Source organism: Schistocerca nitens, chromosome 2 (assembly GCF_023898315.1).
Source record: "Schistocerca nitens isolate TAMUIC-IGC-003100 chromosome 2, iqSchNite1.1, whole genome shotgun sequence".
NCBI lineage: Eukaryota > Metazoa > Arthropoda > Insecta > Orthoptera > Acrididae > Schistocerca > Schistocerca nitens.
In genome coordinates this window covers 1,060,070,234-1,060,097,022 of record NC_064615.1, presented here as the reverse complement: position 1 = coordinate 1,060,097,022, position 26,789 = coordinate 1,060,070,234, and the positions used below count along the sequence as shown (strand labels likewise).

The following is a 26,789-nucleotide window of genomic DNA, read 5'->3' as shown; positions in this document are numbered from 1 at the left end:
CCCGTGCGGCTTGAGTTGGTACGTGTGACTATCTATTTGCCTAACTTCAATGATAAATAATTCGGAAATGACCGCACGGTATCGATTTCTTTCTTAACAATTATCTCTCACCAGAGCCTTACAAGCTTCAAGGCTGTTTTTGAATACCCTGTATATACGGACGAACACTGCAAAAGGCAGAAGACTAGTGAATCAAACTCGATAAATATTGTGATTTAGGAGTCACAATTTTACGCGCAATTAGGAATAAAAAAGCAGAAATAGAGACGGCCCACAGCCTAATAATTTGGCAAAGGAAGAAAGATACTTTACGCGCAATTAGGAATAAAAAAGCAGAAATAGAGGTGGCCCACAGCCTAATAATTCGCAAAGGAAGAAAGATACTAAGACAGACTATACTCATTGCTACGTAATATGAACGCATGAGTATATTAGGTAATGAATTTTTGTAGAACAGTAAATAATCAATGACATTTGTCCACTAAAGATAGCTCTCCTTAATACCACGAACAAAGTAGGACATTTATATTAGCGTTATTGACATCTATTTCTCTGTCATTTGCATACAGAGACCATAAGTTGGATAAGGTACCACAATTTCGGTTAAATTATTTTATAGTGTACCACAATTTAAATTTTACCTATGCAACTCAAGTAGTGCTCAGCGTATAGTGACTGCTCGATAAAGCGATACAACGGTCTCTGCTTCATTAATTCTTGCTGTTACATTTTATTGTATACAATCTAAATTAATGAAAATTTTCACATTTCCGTAGTACGCTAGCTTCTGTGAGAGTAAGATGAACCAAAGCATTGTCAAATCCATATCCCGTCGATGTCGTGATCCTTAGAAATGGAGCACAAGCTCGAACTGTGTCGAGGATGTGGAAGGAAATCGGTCGTGCCCTTTTCAAAGGAACCATCTCGACGGATTAACGACCGTTGCACTGATATACCGACCAGCCTGAGATTTTTAGACGGCTTTTCGCGCTTCTTTAGAAAAACTGGGATGATTCTCAATGTGTGCGTCATAAAATACGATACAGAAGGTGTTAAAATACCATGATACAGGGCAATTTTACACTGTTCACAGATACAAAGGGCATCCGGTCAGAAAATTAAAATAATATACGTTTGTCAAATCACGAAAAGAGCATAAAAAGTCAGACGGGTAAAGACTAAAAAAGAAAGAGAAAGAGAGAGAGAGAGATGGGGGGGGGGGACTTATATTAGCGAGCGATTATTTACAATACATTCTAACTTCAGCTGTATATGCCCTGTGGTTAAACTTAAACTGACAGTTCCGACTGCTGCAGTGCCGGCTGTATACATCGCAGGATACTGAAACATTTGATTTTCATTAAGGAGCGAGCTGAAAATAATAGTTCCGCCGTCTGCCACCAGGTGAAAATATGGCGCTGTAAGTAGTCGGAATGTGAAATATTTCCTTTTTTGATATCAGTTGTTGTTTGTCTCTAGGCGGCATATGTTGACTTCTTTTGTGAAGTGACTCTTGGGTTAAATGGTTAAGAAGGTCGAACTTATTCGTAATAAAATCAATGGTTATTAAGAAGAAAGACCGTGCGCTGCTGGTGAAGCTGTTTTATCAGGACGGCAGCAGCTGCAGTGCTGCAGTGCAGAAGGGAGAGGCAGGCGGTCCATTCCTATGGCAGTTGTTGATCAAGTTGCTGTAGCTATAGCCGACCGTACGACACATGTCTCAGATTCTGTAGCCAGTGATTGAGCTGGGTCTTGGCAGTTGTCTCTCTCCTGTTCAACGTTTCAAAAGATTTTGCAGAGCATTGGTATCCCTACAAGATGTGCTCCAAGTGAAGCCCTATGATAGACTACTCCGCCGTCACTTTTCCCTTCGTTTTTTGGCACTCATGGACGGACGAGGCACATTTTATTCTGTACGGCGCCGTAAATGCACAGAACTGTTGCATAAGGGGTTCTTCTACGCCCACATGTTGTGCTGGAACATCCACTGCACACTGGCAATGTGACTGGACTGTGTGGTGTCGTTTCACCAGCTAATTCGTTCTCGGTCCGTTTTTCTTCGCGGAGATGACACCTCGCGGGCCCGTTGGGTGTCAGTTACATCTGTACGTTATCTGGACCCCTTTCTACTACAAGTGATTCCAAACGTGCAAGAATGTAACTGTGTCCACACTATTACTTTCATGCAAGAGAGGGCGACAGATGTCGCTAGCCAGGTGAAAGTTTTGCTTTAGTATCTAGCTCATCATCTCTGGGTGATTTCAGGATGTGTGTGTCCTTCCAGATCCCCCGTAATGAATCCATGCAACTTCTGGTTGTGGGTGAGTTTCTTTGTTTTTTTTTTTGGGGGGGGGGGAGACCAGACAGCGAGGTCATCGATCTCATGGGATTAGGGAAGAACGGGGAAGGAAGTCGGCCGCGACCTTTCAAAGGAACCATCACGGCATTTGCCTGGAGCGATTTAGGGAAATCACGGAAAACGTAAATCAGGATGGCCGGACGTGGGATTGAACCGCCGTCCTCCCGAATGCGAGTCCAGTGTGCTCACTGCGCCATCTCACTCGGTGTGTGGGTGAGGCTGAAGGATCGAGCCTATCATGGATGTAACAGGCCTCTTTCTCAGCTGAAGGATACCACACGAAGAGTATCGCTCTAATTACCGCGAATATACCGCAACGAACTGTCGACCACACCTTGTTATAGGGTGTAGCATATTACTGAGTCGGGAGAGCATACTCAACACTTCCTATGACTTGTGACCATACACTAATAAACTAGAATCAACGTTACCATTTGTTTAATCGTATCTCATTTTTACTGCAAACACACAAAATTCTAGCTGCATAAAGCGCCATGTTTTCACCTGGTGACAGAAAGTGGAACTGCTGTGTTATAACGTTCTCAGCGGGGGTACGTAATAATTAACACACCTATAGTGTTTCAGTGTGCTACGATGTACATAGCCGGCACTAGAGCACTCGGAACAGCTTCAGTTTAATTATACCCACACCGTGTAAATTGAAATCGGTTTCTCTGCCTCGTGATGACTGGGTGTTGTGTGCTGTGCTTAGGTTACTTAGGTTTAAGTAGTTCTAAGTTCTAGGGGACTGATGACCATAGATGTTAAGTCCCATAATGCTCAGAGCCATTTGAACCATTTGAAATCGGCGATAAGCTGTTGTGGGCGTCTCTTTCGTTCTCCCACAGCAACTACAGAATCTGGAATCAATGTGAACACAGAATACTCGGAAATATCCATAATAAACTTCAGGTACTTGTAGAGTAAGTACATGATATATTAAATAGGAACCTTTGTCGGGAAACTATCGATTCCATGCTATAGCCGTTTGAAAACATGCTTGCTAGGTAGGTATGCAATACGGTAGTCATGGTAGGGGATGCTTACGTCGGATTGGCTGATGTCCTGTGATATCTGTCCCACCCCTCTAACCTGGTTTGTGCGTCATTCACGTATCTGTGAGTGTTAGAGCAACATGCCTTTTCGCCACAATTACGCAACGGCATCGAGAAAGGGGCACTGCACCGACAGCAGGTGTGGCCGTAGTGCTCCAAGGAGACGACTCATACCCGAAATGGAAGAGGCTGTACTGGGTTATGTTGAAGAGAACCCGTCAGCTAGTACTCGAGCAGATGCGTGAGGCGTGGGCGTGGTATGGAGTGTTGGAAGTGGTACGGATGTAGTCCACAACATACTAGACAGCGCTGGGAGCAACATCCATGTTCTCGTTGGCACGTTCTCTTCGACATGATTCAGTATGGCTTACTCCAGATCGGATGTGCGGGATCTCCTTGGAGAACCATTGTCACGCGTGACCCTTTCTTGAAGCCGTTGCGTAATTGCGGGGAAACGGCTATGCGATGGGGTCATACGTTGTACATGACGATCTTGATAAAGGCGACAAGCAGCTCTTCCATTACAGTGAGTTACGCCATTCAGAAGAGTCACAACGGTATACTCTGCAAAGGAGTACTCAACCGTGTTGCTCTAACACTCACAGACACTTGAATGAGCCTTGAACCAGGTCTGAGAGGTAGGACAGACGTCAAATGACACCAGCAGATCCGAAGTAAACGCCTCCCACAATGACCACCCTGTTGTAAACCTACCAAGCAAACATGTTTTCAGCACGGAAACGGTACGTTTACGGACGTGGGTTCGTATTAAAAATATTATGTACTCCCCTCCCCTCTACAAGTTCTAAAAGTCTGTAATGGGGAATTCCGAAAACTGCATTATGTGCGGTGAAACGCCCGCTAAACCTGCTGGGCACAGCAGGTGATTAGGACTTTGGAAAGGGCCAAATAAGGCTGGGATCAATTTCACCTTACGTCGTAATTTATTGTAATTTAATAACACATTTACAACCAAAGCCGCACATAACCGAACTTTTACAAAGACTGAAAGCCCCCAAACAAGAAATCTTAAAAAATCAACAATGTAGATTTAAAGTGACGGAAAACAGGCAGTTACAATTACAAATAGTATACATGACCGCTAGGCTGAAAGCCTCAAGGCAAGGGTGGATAGACAAACATAAACAAGATGCAATGCAAACGGCTGAAGGCCCACAATAAAATTTTCAAGATTTTAAAATAAATTATCATAACCTTTCAAGGGCAGAAGGCCGCAATGTTTAAGCTTGAAAGGTAATTTTAAGAATAAGTTTCCAAAGCTGAAGGCCCACAATTAATTTTCCAAAATTTTAAAATAATATAACCATAAACCTTAAGTTTCAAGTAACTCAAACCTGACTAAAAGAAAAGACCACACAACGGCAATAACCTTTCAGCAAATATCCACTTGCCAGAATTCAAACTTACTTACATAAAACATTGGCTGTGACTGATTACAAAGAGACAGTTAAACACCGGTAAGAAAGACAGTGAAGACAACAGCACTCAGAAGCTTCCAGGGGGTCGGTCTGCCCTCGTTCACTTAGGTGAGATAGGTGGTGAGCCCAACTACACTTGATGCGTCGGAACCTAACCAAGGGACAGCCACGGAACGACCGACAAACGACTTGCTTGCCACCAATGGTACATGAGAATTCAAAAAACACCAAAATGTTACGGGCGTGATTATCCACAATCAACTATGTGTATGTATGAAGTTGTCAAAACTACCCACCGTGTTGGACAGCGACAACAGGTGAGGAAAAGACACTGCCTGAAATTACGTTAGTGGCCGGGGCAGGTACCGGAACACTAACGGCCACAAGACAGAAAATTCCGCTGGTGCACTCGAATTGTAGTCAACCAATATAGTTAATTCCACCACATGGCGGCTAAATTTCAGCAATACAAACACTCGATGTTGGTCACAGGAAAACCTCCCCAACAGCGAACCACCGAAAAGGATCACACAACATGAATGGACGTGGCTTAGGTACTTCAAACCACTCGACTTTGACGTCCTGGGTCGTAAACCACGAAGCTCGTAGCTATCAGACAGCTCCACACACGCTCCGACACTGCACTAGGACCCCCAGCAGACCAAGCCGACTGCACCGCGCAGAGGTATCTTCCCTGGCCTACAGCAGCCGACCGATTCACGCAGACCCCCTAGCCGGAAATAACGGCAACTATACATACAACCTGATAAACACTTGCACGAAGACATGAACGATACCCAACAGTAACTAAGCACACACGAAGACAAATCGGGAGTCGATGAACACACACACACACACAACCGACTAATGAACGATCGGCGAGCCAAGACGCGTCGTCCGGTAGGTAGACCGACCGACGATCCACAAAGACCGTGGCCCGGGTCAAGTGATGAGTGGCAGCAATGGTCGGGAGAGCCATGTCAATGCAGACCGCGACTGCACCAGTGCCGCATTGCAACTCTCCGACTGGCAGGTCAGGACTGCGCTCCAGACCCGTTCCAATTGACTGGCAGCCCGAGCTCGCGACCGGAAATCGCTTACGACAGACAACGACCGGGAAGTAATAGCAGTCGAGCAAAGATACTACGAGAGGGGATACATCAATACGCGCTGCTAGCGCCGGCCATAGTCAGACAATGCAGCTACTCAGTGACAGTAGTGATTTAAATTGACGTAGTGAGGGGGAAGTACGTTAAAAGCAGGGTGTAAAACACCTGATGGCGGGAACACGAGCCACGCACGGCTCATGCGGTGTCAATGCAGATAACGTACCCACAGTTCTGTACTCTCTCGTGTTTTTGTATGCGTAACGGACGGTGACGTAGAGTTAACTACACTCCTGGAAATTGAAATAAGAACACCGTGAATTCATTGTCCCAGGAAGGGGAAACTTTATTGACACATTCCTGGGGTCAGATACATCACATGATCACACTGACAGAACCACAGGCACATAGACACAGGCAACAGAGCATGCACAATGTCGTCACTAGTACAGTGTATATCCACCTTTCGCAGCAATGCAGGCTGCTATTCTCCCATGGAGACGATCGTAGAGATGCTGGATGTAGTCCTGTGGAACGGCTTGCCATGCCATTTCCACCTGGCGCCTCAGTTGGACCAGCGTTCGTGCTGGACGTGCAGACCGCGTGAGACGACGCTTCATCCAGTCCCAAACATGCTCAATGGGGGACAGATCCGGAGATCTTGCTGGCCAGGGTAGTTGACTTACACCTTCTAGAGCACGTTGGGTGGCACGGGATACATGCGGACGTGCATTGTCCTGTTGGAACAGCAAGTTCCCTTGCCGGTCTAGGAATGGTAGAACGATGGGTTCGATGACGGTTTGGATGTACCGTGCACTATTCAGTGTCCCCTCGACGATCACCAGTGGTGTACGGCCAGTGTAGGAGATCGCTCCCCACACCATGATGCCGGGTGTTGGCCCTGTGTGCCTCGGTCGTATGCAGTCCTGATTGTGGCGCTCACCTGCACGGCGCCAAACACGCATACGACCATCATTGGCACCAAGGCAGAAGCGACTCTCATCGCTGAAGACGACACGTCTCCATTCGTCCCTCCATTCACGCCTGTCGCGACACCACTGTAGGCGGGCTGCACGATGTTGGGGCGTGAGCGGAAGACGGCCTAACGGTGTGCGGGACCGTAGCCCAGCTTCATGGAGACGGTTGCGAATGGTCCTCGCCGATACCCCAGGAGCAACAGTGTCCCTAATTTGCTGGGAAGTGGCGGTGCGGTCCCCTACGGCACTGCGTAGGATCCTACGGAGCCGGCCGAAGTGGCCGCGCGGTTCTGGCGCTGCAGTCTGGAACCGCGAGACCGCTACGGTCGCAGGTTCGAATCCTGCCTCGGGCATGGATGTGTGTGATGTCCTTAGGTTAGTTAGGTTTAACTAGTTCTAAGTTCTAGGGGACTAATGACCTCAGCAGTTGAGTCCCATAGTGCTCAGAGCCATTTGAACCATTTTTGATCCTACGGTCTTGGCGTGCATCCGTGCGTCGCTGCGGTCCGGTCCCAGGTCGACGGGCACGTGCACCTTCCGCCGACCACTGGCGACAACATCGATGTACTGTGGAGACCTCACGCCCCACGTGTTGAGCAATTCGGCGGTACGTCCACCCGGCCTCCCGCATGCCCACTATACGCCCTCGCTCAAAGTCCGTCAACTGCACATACGGTTCACGTCCACGCTGTCGCGGCATGCTACCAGTGTTAAAGACTGCGATGGAGCTCCGTATGCCACGGCAAACTGGCTGACACTGACGACGGCGGGGCACAAATGCTGCGCAGCTAGCGCCATTCGACGGCCAACACCGCGGTTCCTGGTGTGTCCGCTGCGCCGTGCGTGTGATCATTGCTTGTACAGCCCTCTCGCAGTGTCCGGAGCAAGTATGGTGGGTCTGACACACCGGTGTCAATGTGTTCTTTTTTCCATTTCCAGGAGTGTATGTTGATGGAGAGCAATGTCGGTCAGTGGGGATAGCCTGTATGGTATGACTACGTTTCCTGCATACGGCAGTGATGGCAGCACCTGTCCCGTTGCTGCAGGTGGCCGTGTGGCTGCGGTACAACGTGAACGAGGGCCTGTACGAGTACGTGCTGCGCGTGGTGCTGCTGCACCGCGACGACACCAAGGACCTGCTGCTGCCGCCGCCGCACGAGGTGCTGCCGCAGTTCTTCGTCACCGCAGACGTCCTGCAGGAGGCCTACGACGCCTGCCTCAGAGGTACAGTGCGTCCTCGCGCGCTGTTCCGCATTTGATTCCAAATAGCCTTCCCGCGAAATGGCAGCCAGTTTGCAATCAGGAGCTAATATAATGTGGATGAACTCTTTTCAGTGAGGACTGCTATCCCGTATGTCCACTGACTCTGCATTGGCTGCCTCCTACGCTCTGCTAACGCCATGAAGTAAGAAAACAGCAGTCATTCCTTTCTTCTCTCTCTCTCTCTCTCTATTCGTTTAGTCGGTTCCGACACTTCGTGACCCCATGAACCAAATCACGCCACTTTTTCCTGTCTTGCACTTTCTCCCGTAGACCTTCCAGGTTGGAACACATTGCTTCTGTGATGCCATCGATCCATCTCATCTTTTGACGTCCTCTTCTTCTAGTTCCTTCAATCTTCCCCAGCCTTAATGTTTTTGCCAGCGAGGCATGCCTTCGCATTGTGTGTCCAAAGTAGGTCAACTTTTGTTTTAACATTAGGCCTTCTAAGGAGAAGTCTGGTTTTATTTGCTCCAATATTGATCTGTTGGTTCTCTTTGCAGTCCATGGAACTCTAAGAAGTTTCCTCCAACACCACAATTCGAAGGAGTCAATTCTTCGCCGTTCAGCCTTTATAATAGTCCAGGTCTCACATCCATACATCACAACTGGAAAGACCATAGCCCTCACAATACGGATCTTTGTTACTAGTGTTATATCTCTTGACCTTATAACCTTGTCAAGGTTTGACATCGCCTGTCTACCGAGCAACAGGCGTCTCCGGATTTCATGGCTGCAGTCGCCATCAGCAGAGATCTGGGAACCGAGATAACTGAATGTGGTCACTACCTCCACGGTTTCTCCTGCTATATCCCACGAATTGGTAGGTGTAGTTGCCATAATTTTCGTTTTCTTCACATTCAGCATAAGACCAGCCTTTTCACTTTCGTCTTTCACCTTCAGTACGAGTGTTCTCAATTCTCTTTCTGCCAACAGGATCGTATCATCCGCGTACCTGAGGTTGTTTACATTTATTCCAGCTATTTTAATTCCTGTTTCTTCTTCATCTAGCTTTATTTAAACCTACATGCAGAGATTATTAGAACAGGTGCAAAAAATAGCTGCTTATACGAGGGTCACTCCAAAAGAAATGCACACTCTTTTTGTAAAAATACAGTTTTCATTCCGCATGTGTGAAAGTTTTTCAGTGTGTAGATACATCCTTCCCGCTTGTTTTCAAACTTAGTTCAACCTGTTCCCGTGAGTGGCGCCGTCACAGCATGTCTTCAAGATGGCTGCAACACTTGTCGTTCGTCAGAAGCAACGTGCTGTCATAGAATTCCTGTGCTGTGAAAACGAGACACTGGGAAACATGCACAAGAGGTTGAAAAAGGTGTATGGAGATGCTGCTGTCGATCGAAGTACAGTTAGTCGGTGGGCAAGAAGGTTACGTGATGAAAGCGGGCACGGCAATGTTGAGGATTGTCCTCGCAGCGGCAGGCCTCGTACTGCACACATTCCAGACAATGAGCAAAGTGTTAACGAAATGGTGACTGCTCACAGACGCACCACAGTGAACCAATTGTCACGCTAAGTTGGAATAGGGGAAGGAAGTGTTTGCAGAATACCGAAAGTGTTGGCGCTAAGAAAGGTTTGTGCCAGGTGGGTTCCCAGGATGTTGACAGTGGCTCACAAAGAAACAAGAAAAACGGTATGCAGCGAACTATTGGAACACTACGAGAATGGTGGGAATGAATTTCATGGAAGAATTGTGACAGGTGATCATTTTTCACCAGAGACGAAGAGGCAATCAATGGACTCCCATCATGCAAATTCACCCAAGAAAAAAAATTCAAAACCACACCTTCTGCTGGAAAAGTGATGGCTACGGTTTTTCTATTCCGAAGGACTGTTGCTTGTGGACAGTATGCCAAGTGGAACCACCATAAATTCTGATGCATATGTGACGACACTGAAGAGACATCAAGCTCGACTGAGTCGTGTTCGACTAAATCGGCAAAAGCAGGATGTTTTGCTGTTGCACGACAATGCATGGCCACATGTCAGTCAAAAAACCATGGAAGCGATCACAAAACTCGGATGGATAACGCTGAAACATCCGCCTTGCAGTCCTGACCTGGCTCCATGTGACTATCATCTGTTTGGGAAACTGAAAGACTCTCTTCGTGGAAGAAGGTTTGAAGATGATGACTCCCTTGTGCACGCTGCCAAACAGTGAATCCAACAGGTTGGTCCAGAATTTTACTGTGCGGGTATACAGGCGCTGGTTCCAAGATGGCGTAAGGCAGTTGAGAGGGATACAAATTATGAGGAGAATTGAAAATATTGTTCCTCAAGGATGTACCTACACACTGTAAAACTTTCAAACATGTAGAATAAAATATGGATTTAAAAAAAATAGTGTACATTTCCTTTGGAGTGACCCTCGTGATAAGTAATCTTTACTCACCTCAGACTGTTTCGGTCTTTATCGCTATTGTCAAGTATTTGCGATTACAATTTTAGTGATTTATTTTAAACTGGCTATAATGTACTCATACCTGTAGTGATGTGACGTTCATATTACGTCGTTAGTTAACATTCACTCTTTTAATAATGTGGTCAGTGATGTAAATATATTCAAAATGAAATGTTAATTATGGTGTGACAGTAGTTTAACAGTTCCACTCTTTCGACGCTGTATGTTTACAAACATTCTGCAGATGAACAGGGATATTATTTTAACAACGAAAATCTGTTACGACTCTCTTTGGTTATTGCATATGTTACTTCCAATTTATCCAGTTTCGCCTCCTAAATGTTCAATAAAAGTTTTGAGGTAGCACTTGTGCCTAAATTCTGTATGTTCGTTTAATATTTCTTGTCAATATTTTGTCGTGTATATATAGATTTCTAATTGTTCAAGAATGTTCATTGCAAAACGTTTTGGTATTCTGAGCGGAATCTGGAATGTATTTTTGATCATTTCCGCAGTTATAAGACAGTTAACTAACGACATAATATGGACATCACATCAATCTAAACGTGAGTACAATATAGCTGCTTCAGTATAAATGACATCCACATTGATACGTATTCCCAACGAAATCGTAATCGCAGGTACATGACACGGGCAATAAAGGCCGAAACAGTCCGTCGTGAATAAAGATTTCTTATTAGAAGCAGCTGTTTGGTACATCTGTTCTAATACTCGAGTCGTTATCAGACATACATTATGCTGCTGGCCTTAAAGAAGAAAAACTGTTGACTATATATAGATGGTTCAAATGGCTCTGAGCACTATGGGACTCAACTGCTGTGGTCATTAGTCCCCTAGAACTTAGAACTACTTAAACCTAACTAACCTAAGGACATCACACACATCCATGCCCGAGGCAGGATTCGAACCTGCGACCGTAGCAGTCGCACGGTTCCGGACTGCGCGCCTAGAACCGTGAGACCACCGCGGCCGGCGACTATATATAGATGATTGCGCTTCATCGTTCATCATCTTTTGGATCGTCTAATGTTACTCCAACTGCATATCTGGCTAAAATACTTCCCATTACGAGAGATTCGTTGTAGTATGAAAGCGACGTAATTTTTTCAGGGGAATACTTAGCTGTGAACCTGCTGAATCTCATCCACCAATAATGTCCATTAGGGACTGCATATTATAAATTTGCCTGGATTTTGGACGTGATGAAAACATGGATGTTAAAAATAATATTTTTCGACACACTCATTAATCGTTTTATCAACAGATGTATTTTTCGTCAATATTTACAAAGATATTAACACTACACTGTTTTCTACCAAAATGATTGACAAAACAACAACTAGTACAGACTCTGCGTCATTACATTGGCCAAAATACTACTGGCTTCAAGTGCTTTGCACCGCTCAGTACATAATTTATCTTAACAATGTACGTTCTTTGGCCTATTGTGCACAGAGAAGTTAATGATTTACAACAAACTGATAGTACTGTTTTAAACACAATAAATGATGATTTACCCTGAATACATTTCTAAATGTTGTTCTTTGAACTTTTGTGTGGAAATTTCTTTATGAAGTTACAAAAACAGTTCCTATCGTAAAATCATTAGTTACATCTTGATTTCATGTTGAATTTCAGTCCTAAAATTAACTGACGTACAGTAAAAATGCCAAAGCGGAGTTTTAGGTTAATGTTCTGTATGATAATTTCCTAATATCAGAAGGACTGAAAATGAATAGTGTTTACATCAGAATATTCAAAAATCGTTAGTAAAAAAGTTAATTACAACTGATCTAATGAGATTTTGGTTACTAACATGATACAGAAAGTGCACAAATCACGTGTAATATATCATACGACTGATAAACGTTCCAGAAGTCTGTTTCTTAGGTAAGTTGATATTCACGAATTTTGCTAATTAATTATTGGTTTTATTACTACGTAGATAATTCTCCTAAAATTTCTATGGAAATGTAATTACGCAATCACGAGACTGAAACTATAAATTTTGCTGATGTTTAAGGCGTATGTTAATTCATGACAGCCGGCCGCGGTGGTCTAGCGTTTCTAGGCGCTCAGTCAGGAACCGCGCGACTGCTACGGTCGCAGGTTCGAATCCTGCCTCGGGCATGGATGTGTGTGATGTCCTCAGGTTAGTTAGGTTTAAGTAGTTCTAAGTTCTAGGGGACTTATGACCACAGATGTTGAGTCCCATAGTGCTCAGAGCCATTTGAACCATTTTTGAATTCATGACATCATGTTTTTTAATTAATTATAACTTTCTCTTAGTTACAGTTAAATGGTCTGAAATAATATTAATGATGTTGATTCGGTATACTGTATAACCATACAGTTTAATTCGCTGATAGAAAGTAAGAAAAACAATACTTTCTAACTTTTGTTCATTAAATGCTGTAGATCGGGGAATATACAAGCTGCGGCCGGCAGGGGTGGCCGCTACAGTCTGGAACATCGCGACCGCTACGGTCGCAGGTTCGAATCCTGCCTCGGGCATTGATGTGTGTGATGTCCTTAGGTTACTTAGGTTTAAGTAGTTCTAATTTATAGGGGACTGATGACCTCAGAAGTTAAGTCCCATTGTGCTCAGAGCAATTTGGACCAATATACAAGCTGCTAAACTTTTAGTGGTATCCAAGCATTCATTAATTACACTATAACTAGTCCTATTGCAACCGCCATTATAACATAATGTAGAATGTGAGAGACAAAACTTCATGAGTATTAATTAAAAGTTTTGCGAATGAGATAAAGTAAGGGACCTCATTTCTGATGCCGAGAGACGTTGGATGTTATTTTAATTTGCTTTACACATGAGTAGAGGTAGTCAATCTCGTTTACCTACTGCCCATTTTTGTATCTCTGTTAACAGAAAACTTTGCAACCGCCTACTGGTTCCACAGTAATGGCGATTTATAAAATAGGGAAGTAACTTTACTTTAGAAAATTTATAAAGCAGAGTCACAGCAAATGAAACCATGTAATAATAATTACTTACCCAGTACTCAATGTCAAACTTTTTTGAAAACTTATTGAAAATGTTCTTCAAATGTCAACTGCTTACCGCCAACCATAAAAGCTGGAACGCCTAGTAATGGGCGGTACAGTCCAGGTTGACTAACACTGATGTAAACCAGTGCAGCAAAATGGGTTTTATTCTGCCATTAATCATACGTATACTTGCATCTACATTGCCTTAATTGCATACAAAACTTCTAGATTTACGTTGCACTGCATTACGACAAAAACAATAAGCTTCTTTTTTTTCAGCCTCTTGTAGGGACGGAAAATGAAAGAGAAGTGAGTATTCCAAATTGCTTATGTACAAATACTTCATTTCTGTGGTAAATGTTTTTCAACATAAGCACAAATCTTCTAATAACAGGGTACCAAACCCTATCCCTAAAGCAAACTAACAAAAAAGTCTCCGATATTTTCATCCAGAAACCCTACAATTTCCTTTTGTGTGCTTGAGGTTCACCCTACTCGTTTAGCCTTTAACTTTTACCATTCAGACTACCATTATATCCATCCCATACGCCTCTGAACTTGTTTCATCGACACACACAGAGCTGTTGAGAAATATGTATGCATTTACATCACTCGTAACTATCTTGATCATAAACAAGAGTCTCATCATCATTTCCACTTCCAAAGTCAGTCTTCACATCACCATCGCCTTACCATAAGTCAATTTTCACATCAAGATTATATTTTAAATTTAAGAATTCATTTATCTCTTCATTTTTTATCATTTCTACCAAGATTTCAAAAGTGTTTGTATACATAATTTTCCATATGTCTTACATTGCTCCGCATGTAAGCCTCTTTTCTTTCCTTTGTTGAGGGAACTCTGTATGACAGACGGTGTGGTATCGTCCAGTCCTTCGTTTTGATAGCTGTCATACATGACCAGTATGTGAATGAATGGGGTTGTGTATTACGCTCCTTATTTCGTATATTATGTGTCTATTTTCTTCTGCTCCCCCGTATCATGTGTTTATTTCTTCTCAAACTTTCATATTCATTGTTGTGGAATAGATTTTAAATTCTTCCTCATAATTCCTTATTAGATCCTTTAAGTCTTCTGTTCGTATTCTTGACTTTCATGCTCATATTCTGTGACGCGTATACAATCTCTGGCCCTACAAGTGCCTGGCAATGTACTAGTTTAGTCCTCAACTAATAATACTCTCATATTACACAGGGTGAAACAAAATTCGCACGCCACCGTGCGATTCCTTACATACCAACAGTGCAAAAAAGTATGTAACAAAATTTCGTCCTGCGTGTATTTTCGGTTAACAGCAACGATAACAGCGTCTCTTGTGCGTCCATTCTCTACATAAAATACACACTGGACGAACTGTTGTTACAGACATTCTTGTGCTGTCGCCACGAAAGGAATCGCGCTGAGGCGTCCGAGTGCGTGAATTTTGGTTCATCCTACAGATATAGGGGATATTCCATGAAGCATACTCAGGTTCCTTTTTCTCTTATGAAAATACATTATACAGCAAAAGAGCAGCTGGCCAAGAGGTGACTGAATGTAACCTTGAAAAAGAAAAGCCCGACATAATGTCTGTAATGCTATACAATTATAAAGAAATAATACTGATACGTGTTTGAAAAGGAATTGATTTACTACCTGAAATACAATTCTAAAATGTCTTGGCCTCCAAATCGGCAACATACTAAAATGGGAACTATACTTCCATAAATTGATCCACAAAGTCACTCCATCCTTCTCTCGGTTCAAAATTATTTATTACTTTCTTGTCCTAAAGACACAAATGCCACCTTGTCTTGGGTATTGCAATTAAGGTTACTGACTGTTCAAAAATAACCCAAAGGAATTGCATATTACCTAATGACTCCTTCTACAAATTATTGGAAGTTATTGACTTCCTGCTGGTAAGTGCTGCCACCATGGAAAGCAACGGCTGTTTTAAAGAAGTCTCCATTGTATGGTATATTATGTTATAATATATTGTATTATAATTATAGCAATAATAATAAGAGTTACAGATAAAAATAAAGAAAATAGAAACTGCAAATTAGTTAAAATAAACGAAGTTTGTTAAGTGAAGCTATTAGTAATGTAAAAGAGAATAAAAGAATGATAGGAAGAGGAATGGAGTAACTGGGCTAATTGTGTGCAATATATTTTACAATACTTCAAAATTGATTAATTAGATGTTATACTTCATAAAATATGCATACCAGTCAGTCTTATTTTATTCAAACTGAGAATTCAACAGTCAAACAAATCGAAGTTTGTAACCCTGAGAAAATGGTAAATTACATTCAACAATAATAAACTCAATGACACTAAAACCATTCCGAAAATCCAAATTAACTTTGCAACATTTAAAACACAAAAATACAAAAATATATCAGTGCCTTAAATATTAGACTTGCCTTTCATAACATCCGATTAAGGTTATGCAGATGATGAGCTAGAAAAATATCTTAACTGGAAGTGTTATAATAAATATCAGCTAGGACATGAACAAGATTCCATTAGTAGAATATTAGGGCAAGCAACGGTTGTTCCTTAAGGCTGCGCCGTAAATGGTGACTGTGCTAATACAACATCATTGACTTAATCACATTATTTCGAAAAGCACCCACCCGAACTACGTATAACTGCGGCGGGAGGAATCCAACAATACTCTATGGCAGAATCGTCGACAGTCGTATGTCCGCAGCGTCATATCAGTGTGTGCCCCGGGCAGTACAGTTGCGCCCAATGTAGCACTATTGCTTTCTGTTTGCAGTCCAGTTTAGGAGAAGTAGAAACAATTAAAATAATTAAACATGCGCAACAAAAGACACTAAGGGATGTCTTAGAGGAAAAGAGCGATCGCCGAATAATTTCCATGTGTGTGTGTGTGTGTGTGTGTGTGTGCATTCCTAAGGGACCAATCTGTTGAGGTCATCGGTCCGTAGACTACATACTACTGAGACTAACTTAAACCTAAGTTATGCTAAGAACAACACACACACACACACATGCCCGATAGAGGACTTGAACCACCGGCGGGAGCGGCCGCGTAATCCGTGACATGGCGCCTCAAACCAGGCGGCCACTCCGCGCGGTGACTTTCCGTGGAGGCACATATTCGTCCACCTTGACTAAGGCGAGGACAAGAGTGCCCTCGATTTCGGTGAATTGTTTTGATACGCACCGTCACCGGGGAAGTCGTGTTGAACTGTGCCGTGTCCATTACGGTGCAAATTAAATAATGCTTGACCATTACAGTACGTGTTTCCTGTCTTATGAGTGTTTGTGGTACCGCCAAATTGTAATTGACAATATGTCAGAAGTGTCATCTTGGAGAACAGGTGGATGGTCTGCATGCTTTCCCGTCGTTTTTACTGCTGAATACTGATAAATCATTTGATGTCGGTCACATTGTTGTTGTTGCTGTTGTTGCTACAGACCTCAGCCAAAACATTGGTTTGGTGTTGGACTCACATCAGTCTATCCTGTGCAACTCTCTTCGTCTCTGAATAGCTGTCACAACCTATACTCATTTGAAACTTCTTTCTGTATTCCTGTCTAGGTCTTCTTCTGTAATTTTTACCCCAAATACTTCCCTCCATTACCAAACTGATGATTCCTTGATGCCTCAGGATGTATCGTATCAACAGATACCTATTTTTAGTCAGGATGTACCCGAATATTTTCCCCAGAATTCGATTCAATACTTCCGTCATTCGTTACTCGCTCTTCCCATCCAATCACCATTCGTCTCTAGCACAACAATTTAAAAGCTTCTATTTCTTCTTGTCTCAACCGTTTACCGTTCACATTTCACTTCCATACAAAGCTACACTCCAGAAAAATACCTCCAGAAAAGCTTTCCTAACATTCGATGATACGAAATTTCTCTCTTTCAGAAATGATTTCCTTGTTGTTTCCAGTCTGCATTTTCTATCCTCTCCACTTCTGTCACCATCAGTTATGCTACCGCCCAAATAGGGAAACTCGTCTACTACTTTTATTGTCTCAGCTCCTAATCTAATTCCATTAGCGTCGCCTGATTTAATATGACTGCATTCCATTACCTCTGTTGCACTTTTGCTGAAATTCATCTTATAAGCTCTTTTCAAGACACTATACACTCAGTTCAGCTGCTCTTCCAAGTCTAGTGCTGTGTGAGGGAGAATTACAATGTCATCGGCTAGCCTTAAAAATCTTTATTTCTTCTATCTGAACTTCAGTTCCCTCTCCAAATTTTACTTTGGTTTCCTTCACTTCTTGTTTATTATGCAGATTGAATAACATCATGGGGACGCTACAACATTTTCCCACTCCCTTCTCTACTGCTGAATTCTGTTCAGTTCCTTCGATTCTTACTGTAATGTAGTATGGTATCTTTAGGAGCTCCAAATAACCACTCCCCCACTGTATTTTATCCTTGCTAGCTTCAGAATTTGCCAACGGCCTTGCCGCAATTGAAACGCGAGTTCTCGACGGATCACTGAAGCTAAGCGCTGTCGGACTTGGCTACCACGTGATGGCAAGTGGCGTGAACTCAGCCCTTATAAAGCCAGCTGAGGATCTACTTGACTGAGAAGTCGCGTCTCCGGTCACAAAAACTGCCAACGGCCAGGAGATGGGTGTGCTGACCACTTACGCCTCCATATCCGCAACCAGTGATTCCTATCGCTTGAGGACGGCTCGGCGATCGGTCGGTAACAATGGGGTTACGGGACCTGTTCAGACGGAGTTTTGTTTAGGTTCAGAATTTCAAAGATTCTAGTTGAATCAGCATTGTTAGCACCTTTCAATTGTGTATTACAAAAGTACGTTTCACTTTGCTTTAACCTAAATTCTTAAGATAACTTAGAGGTTTTAGCATTTCCCCGCGTGTTCCTAAATCTCTTCGGAACCCAAACTGATCTGCCCTGACGTCAGCTTCTACCAGTTTTCTTCCATTCTTCTTTAAATATTTCAGCCTACTGCAGTCATGGTTCATTAAACTGATGGTTCGATACTATTCACTAGGGCTGGGCAAACGATACTCGATATTTCCTGATACACCACAGCGTTCGATACAGTATCGATCATATCCGAACAACGACGTGACAGTTGATTCACGCACTGCGAGTGCAAGGGACAGGGATGCGCAAGAAGTAACTAACTAGCCACAAGAATAAGCTATGGCTCTGTTTAAAATTTTACAGTTTCGTGCAACACTGGAGGAAGTAGCATTAGATCCTACCACTGCACAAACTCCTATTGTCTTTGAACGAATTTACAGTACGAGTTCTCACACAGTAGCGGTACGTACCGATATACGAACACTTATGCTGGTTTTTGAGTAAAGGTGACAAAGACGAAAATGTCGTCCTCCAAAAAATATTGCTTGACTGAACCCAGTACAATATTGTGTTTGTTAATGAGGCTTGGTAATGATTTTCCGAGTACACTGCAATTCAGTGATTCAATCCTTGTCGACATATTAGAATAACAGCTACAAAAGTAACCAGATGTTAATAAGTTTGAAAACAAGACGGAAAAATTCAGATGAATGACACGAGAATTAAACGCTGAACAAACGAAATACATCATAATAAAGTGACTGATATTTTTATCGCGAGAATGAGTTAAGCGGCAAGATCCGTATTGGAGACTGTACCAAGAGACGTCTTTAGATCGCGGGACGACCGAAAGCTCAAGAATATGAAGGAACCATTATTGCAATCTTTTATTTATTTATTAGTTGCCGTTGTACCGCATTACCTGCAACCTGGAAGGTTCTTTTAGTCCGCTTTTCATAGTTATTTTCATTATTACAATTAATACTGCATTAAAACACTCAGACAAGTCGTTGTGACAGTACCTACAGAAGTTGAAACTTTCCCCTTCAAAAATTAAGAATGACTGTGCTGGTAAACTTCTATGTTATGTGACACCTGAGTAAAACTGAACGTACTCAGACAATTCTCTTTACTTATTCTGATCATAACTAAACTGAAACACAATATTTTTTAGCGCAACGCAATCTGATTTTCAATAATCCCTACAAAAGAATGGCCCTGACTAACAATAACCTACATCTTTCGTGAATCACTTACCTCGCAAAAATCTTCGTTACTCTCATTACTGCAATACAGCGAGCGCCAATACTGCCAGCTAAATAAAAGATTCTAACTACTTAAGGCACTAACTACTGACAGGCATAGTTAGTAAATGAAAGATTTTGATAGTGAACAGACAATGTATTTACCTTAATAGTGTTCAAAAGTCATTATATATATATATATATATATATATATATATATATATATATATATATATATATATATATATATATATATACTCCTGGAAATTGAAATAAGAACACCGTGAATTCATTGTCCCAGGAAGGGGAAACTTTATTGACACATTCCTGGGGTCAAATACATCACATGATCACACTGACAGAACCACAGGCACATAGACACAGGCAACAGAGCATGCACAATGTCGTCACTAGTACAGTGTATATCCACCTTTCGCAGCAATGCAGGCTGCTATTCTCCCATGGAGACGATCGTAGAGATGCTGGATGTAGTCCTGTGGAACGGCTTGCCATGCCATTTCCACCTGGCGCCTCAGTTAGACCAGCGTTCGTGCTGGACGTGCAGACCGCGTGAGACGACGCTTCATCCAGTCCCAAACATGCTCAATGGGGGACAGATCCGGAGATCTTGCTGGCCAGGGTAGTTGACTTACACCTTCTAGAACACGTTGGGTGGCACGGGATACATGCGGACGTGCATTGTCCTGTTGGAACAGCAAGTTCCCTTGCCGGTCTAGGAATGGTAGAACGATGGGTTCGATGACGGTTTGGATGTACCGTGCACTATTCAGTGTCCCCTCGACGATCACCAGTGGTGTACGGCCAGTGTAGGAGATCGCTCCCCACACCATGATGCCGGGTGTTGGCCCTGTGTGCCTCGGTCGTATGCAGTCCTGATTGTGGCGCTCACCTGCACGGCGCCAAACACGCATACGACCATCATTGGCACCAAGGCAGAAGCGACTCTCATCGCTGAAGACGACACGTCTCCATTCGTCCCTCCATTCACGCCTGTCGCGACACCACTGGAGGCGGGCTGCACGATGTTGGGGCGTGAGCGGAAGACGGCCTAACGGTGTTTGGGACCGTAGCCCAGCTTCATGGAGACGGTTGCGAATGGTCCTCGCCGATACCCCAGGAGCAACAGTGTCCCTAATTTGCTGGGAAGTGGCGGTGCGGTCCCGTACGGCACTGCGTAGGATCCTACGGTCTTGGCGTGCATCCGTGCGTCGCTGCGGTCCGGTCCCAGGTCGACGGGCACGTGCACCTTCCGCCGACCACTGGCGACAACATCGATGTACTGTGGAGACCTCACGCCCCACGTGTTGAGCAATTCGGCGGTACGTCCACCCGGCCTCCCGCATGCCCACTATACGCCCTCGCTCAAAGTCCGTCAACTGCACATACGGTTCACGTCCACGCTGTCGCGGCATGCTACCAGTGTTAAAGACTGCGATGGAGCTCCGTATGCCACGGCAAACTGGCTGACACTGACGGCGGCGGTGCACAAATGCTGCGCAGCTAGCGCCATTCGACGGCCAACACCGCGGTTCCTGGTGTGTCCGCTGTGCCGTGCGTGTGATCATTGCTTGTACAGCCCTCTCGCAGTGTCCGGAGCAAGTATGGTGGGTCTGACACACCGGTGTCAATGTGTTCTTTTTTCCATTTCCAGGAGTGTATATATATATCAGTTCTTACAAATTTCCTTTTTCTGACGGATAGGCGTCCAGATCGTCCGCTCTAAATCTCTGGCATCTCTCTCCCCACATCCACCACTGCTGGCGGCTCACCTCCAACGCTACGTGCTGTTCACATCCTACTGCCCAACACTACACAAGCGAATATTCCAATAATGAGTCCAACCAGCCACAGACCGCACACAGCGCAGTCAACGATTTTCATACAGAGCACTACGTGGCGTTACCAACATAAAAACCTAAACAGCCTACTTACGAAGTCACTAGATCGCAGGCCATTCAAAAGATGGAACAGGACACGAGATTGCCCGAACAGTGACGTACTCTGTCCGAACAGTTCAAGTCATTTTACAACACAGCCCTAGTATTCTCTACTGACAAAACTTGCCTTCTCTTGGTTGACACAGGGCTGTGCGCTGAGGAGGACCGCCCGTACGTGATTAGGGCCAACTACACGGGGTCGCACGCGTCTCGCAACCCCGAGGCGCGGCTGTCCTACTTCAGAGAGGACGTGGGGCTGTCGTCGTACATGGCGTTCATGGGCCTGCAGTATATCGTGCCCTGGGTGAACGCCACTGAGTGTCCATGGCCCGTGCTTCGGATGCGCGGAGACCTCTACTACTTCCTGCTGCGCAACCTGCTGGCGCGCTACGACCTGGAGAGGCTGTCGCATCACCTGCTGCCCGTCAGGCCAGTCGAGCTGTGGGAGCCGGTCTCGGTAAGCACGCGGCGCCTTACTCGTGCTACTACACTTAAAAACTAGACTTTCTTTACTGGCTACCAGTTATTAAGTAGAAATTCGTCAATGTAATAGAAGGAGTTGTACAGGAGAATTGCTTTTAATTTACAATTATAACCTGCTTCGCTACCTGTCAGACATTTTATGTTATTGAGCAACTGATCAAAAAATTTTTTTGCTGCATATTGAATTCCTATCTCAGCCATTGACCCCATTAACAATTGATGATGGAGGTCATTTTTCCCTCTAGTGTTGTAGGTATTGACATAGCTCTTCTCAAATTTTGATGGATCTAAGCAAATTATGTATTGTAACGGCACAGTTGAAATCATAGCTCCTTGAAGAGGTACCTGCATCACTCGAACACAACATAATATTCTTGCTGCTAGCTTTTGTGCAATGAAAACTTTCTTTCGAGTGATCAGTCACCCAGAAAATTATTCTGTATTGTTGAATGGAAATATGCAAATACGTCAGGAGGCTGATAATTTGTTTCCAAGATTAGCAATTCTATGAAGAGTAAAAGTGGATGAACTTAACGGTTTGAGAAGGTCATGTTTAAATCTTCTTGTCACTTTTCTTGTGAAGTGGTCTAATAATACAATATTTTAACCTGTCTGTAAAAATTCCCTGTACCAGTGATGCATTACATGTGTCAGTAAGAACATTACTTATTAAGTTGCTACTAGTTTTCATAATTGTGATTGAAATTTCTTCAATGAAATAAGAGCTTTTATTTTTTAGAATTTTTATATCAGTATTAATTTCATTGAATAATGTTGGTGCTGCTTCTAGTTGCTTAATGTTTTGGGCAATGACGTTTTTAACAGAGTCTCTTGTTTCTTTGGTTGAACTATTTAATCCTGTGTTTGCTGCTACGTTCAGAAAGTGATGGTTGAATGTACTTGCAGCTTGTGGTTTATCAGCCACAACAATGTCATTTAGTTTAATTGTTACGGAATATTGTACTACACTGACTGGCTGTCCTGTCTCCAAATTCTGACATTTTAGTGACTTTGCTTACAATATTATAGTATTTTTTTATTATGCAAGTAAACTCACATGTTGACTTACTCTGGCTTTACAAAGATTTTCCCTTTTCTTCTTACATGAGCTTTTAATTCCTTTAGTTATCCACCATTTACTTGTAGTTTTTTTTTCTTTTATCGATCTTTTGGATGACTTTTTAAGAAAGCAACTTTAAAACATTGACAGAAATTTACCATGAAACAAATTCTGCTTGACATCAGCATCTCTTTCTATATATATCTCATCCCACACAACCCCTTTGAGCTTACTCTTAAAACACTGTATACTGTTGTCATTAACAAGCCTCCCAGCTTTGTATGAAATTGCTTCCGCCTTGTAAGATGCACACTGTTTATTTCCCTTAATTGTGCAAGGTGATCAGATAGTCAGTTAGCAATTGGGTACACATTAATTGTTTCAGTCTGAGCACTGTCTATAAAAATGTTATGAATCAGTGTCCAACTATTTTGCTGCACACAAGTTGGAAAACTGGCTACTGAAATTAGGTTGAAACACTCAAATAATAAGTTCATTTTCATTTCGCTCTCTCTTCCAAACAGACCCAGAAATTTTATATGAGGTTAATATCGGGGGATTTACTGGACCAGTCGACCTGTCTGAAACTTCGTCAAACATGGAACATGTGAACATGGCCGTTATCGTTGGAAAAGATAGCGTCAACATCACACGTAGCATGACGATGTCGAAGAAAGGGCAACGCTGAGTAATCGATAATGTGGACTAGACGTCCTGGCTCTTGTTCAGTAAACGTGATTGAATGAGTCTAAATCATGGTAAGAAACCCGCAAAACGTCATATCCGTCTGACGCTCACACACACACGCTGCGGATTAAATAGTTCATTAGACTGAATCATTAAACTAAGAGACAAAATCGCGTCTCCTCCGTTCACACTACACGCCTTCAGGCGGCTAACGGTAAGTTTAGATGCTGTTTGGCCCATTGATGGCACGAAGGTTTGAGTGCGACTGTGAGTAATGTTCATTTTACACAGTTCCCTTTGCACTGTTTTCCTGTAAAATGGTTGTGGTGGTCTTGCATTCACTGACAGCACCAATTCCTTCGAAACCAAATTGGATTGACAAGACATAGCATACGTCTTTCATTCCTGTCGTTTAAGATCGTTTTACTACCACAGTTCTTGAAACTTGGGATTAGGGAGCGAGATCCATTTGACAGTTCGCGTTGATGAACCAAAGAATAGGGGAACCTCATCCATGGTGTGGTCGCGAGCACACCGAAACGAGGTAGGTCCTGTTTGACGTTCTGTCACTTTCCCACGTACACTATCGAAGCAGCAGTGGCTCTGAACACTATGAGACTTAACATCTATGGTCATCAGTCCCCTAGAACTTAGAACTACTTAAACCTAACTAACCTAAGGACATCACACAACACCCAGCCATCACGAGGCAGAGAAAATCCCTGACCCCGCCGGGAATCGAACCCGGGAACCCGGGCGTGGGAAGCGAGAACGCTACCGCACGACCACGAGATGCGGGCGAAGCAGCAGTATCGGGACACACATATGTAAGGCGGAATTGATCACTACATATCACGAGAGGAGGACTCGACGGTGTAAAAGAAGGTGTGGAGTGTCGTATTGTCAGTAGAGGAACAGTAATCGAACTGGGTCAGTGGCTTCGAACGTCGACTAAAGACGACCTGAATAACAAAAGCATCGCGGGGTATTTCAACGACTCTCAAGCTGCATAGGTCGACTGTTGGGGATGTGATTGTGAAATGGAAACCCGAAGGAAGAACCGCAGCAAAACCAAGAGCAGGCAGACCCCGTGTACTGACAGAGAGCGACAGTCCAACATTGCGAAGAGTATCTGTAGAAATCAGCGGGAGGAGTCACTTGTGAGTTCCGAAGTGCTACCACCAGTTCAGGTAGCACAATGGCCGTGCGTAGGGTAGAAAAAAAGAATGGGTTTACAAAGGTCGAGCAGCTTCTCGTAAGCCACAAACACTGAAGCGCCAAAGAAGCAGGTATTGGCATAAAAACTTAACTCCTCCCGAACAGGCCATGAAGGCCCAATGGTACTGACCGGCCGCCTTGGCATCCTCAACCATAGGCGTCACCGGATACGAATATGGAGGGGCAGCGCTCCCCCTGCAGTATATCAGTTTCCGACACCGGAGACGCTACTTCCCAATCAAGTAGCTCCTCATTTCGCTTCAGAAGGACTGAGGGCGCCCCGCTTGCCAACAGCCCTCGGCAGCCCGGATAATCACCCATCCACGTGCTGGTCCAACCCGACAGCGCTTAACTTCGGTGATCTGACGGGATCTGGTGTTAACCACTGCAGCAAGGGCGTTGGCTCTGGTATAGGCATGCCTATTCAAATACAGATATATGTAAACAGGCAGAATGCTGCACTGCGGTCGGCAATGACTATATAACACAAGTTTCTGGGGCACTTGTTAGATCGGTTACTGCTGCTACAATGGCATGTTATCAAGTTTTAAGTAAGTTTGAACGTGGTGTCCTAGCCGTCGCACGAGCGATGGGACACAGCACCCAGGAGGTAGCGATGAAGTGAGGATTTTCCCGTACGACTATTTCAAGAATTTACCGTGAATATCAGGAATTCGGTAAAACATAAAATCTCCGACATCGCTGTGGCCGGAAAAAGGTCCTGCAAGAACAGGACCAACGACGACTGAAGAGAACCGATGAACGTGACAGAATGCCATCCCTTCCACAAACTGCTGCACATTTCAATGCTGGGTCGTCAGTAAGTGTCAGCGTGCGAATACGTCTAGATACGACTCTGACAAAGAAATGGTTCAAATGGCTCTGAGCACTATGGGACTCAACTTCTGAGGTTATCAGTCCCCTAGAACCTAAGGACATCACACACATCCATGCCCGGGGCAGGATTCGAACCTGCGACCGTAGCAGTCGCACGGTTCCAGACTGCAGCACCTAGAACCGCTCGGCCACCACGGCCGGCACGACTCTGACAGGTGACACGTATGTAAGAATCCTGTCTGATCACCTGCCATCATTCAGGTCCATTGTGCATTCCGACGGAATTGGGCAATTCCAGTAGGAGAATCCGACAAAATTTTTTTTATCCTTTTAATGGAATAAATGGCGCTAAGCACTATGGGCCTTAACATCTGAGTCCCCTAGACTTAGAACTACTTAAACCTAACTAACCTAAGGACATCACACACATCCATGCCCGAGGCAGGATTCGAACCTGCGACCGTAGCAGCAGCGCGCTTCCGGACTGAAGCCGGCGAGAACTCGACACCCCACACGTCCAGAATTGCTATTGAGTGGCGCCAGGAACACACTTCTGAGTTTAAATTCCCCAGACATGACATTATTGCCTTGCAACGCGCTGTTTAGAAGAGATTTCCACCCCAACGTTCTCTTACGGATTTATGCACAACCCTGCAGGATTCGAGGTGTCAATTCCTTCCAGCATTACTTCAGATATAAGTCGATTTCATAAAAAGTTGTGTTGCGGCACTTCTGCGTGCTAGCGGGTGCCCTACGCGATATTAGGCAGTGTACCAGTTTCTTTGGTTCTTCAGTGTACTTCCATAGTCAATGCT

General features: G+C 44.0%; 1 protein-coding gene across 1 annotated transcript in view; it reads left to right on the top strand.

The window, feature by feature from the left end:
- The window catches only part of LOC126237420 (allergen Cr-PI-like), a 123,816-nt gene that overhangs the window by 23,256 nt on the left and 73,771 nt on the right, over positions 1–26,789 (top strand). Inside the window, exons 4-5 of the mRNA XM_049947528.1 lie at positions 7,983–8,160; positions 21,836–22,146. Coding sequence (XP_049803485.1) covers positions 7,983–8,160; positions 21,836–22,146 — 489 coding nt within the window. The remainder of the gene's footprint in view (positions 1–7,982; positions 8,161–21,835; positions 22,147–26,789) is intronic.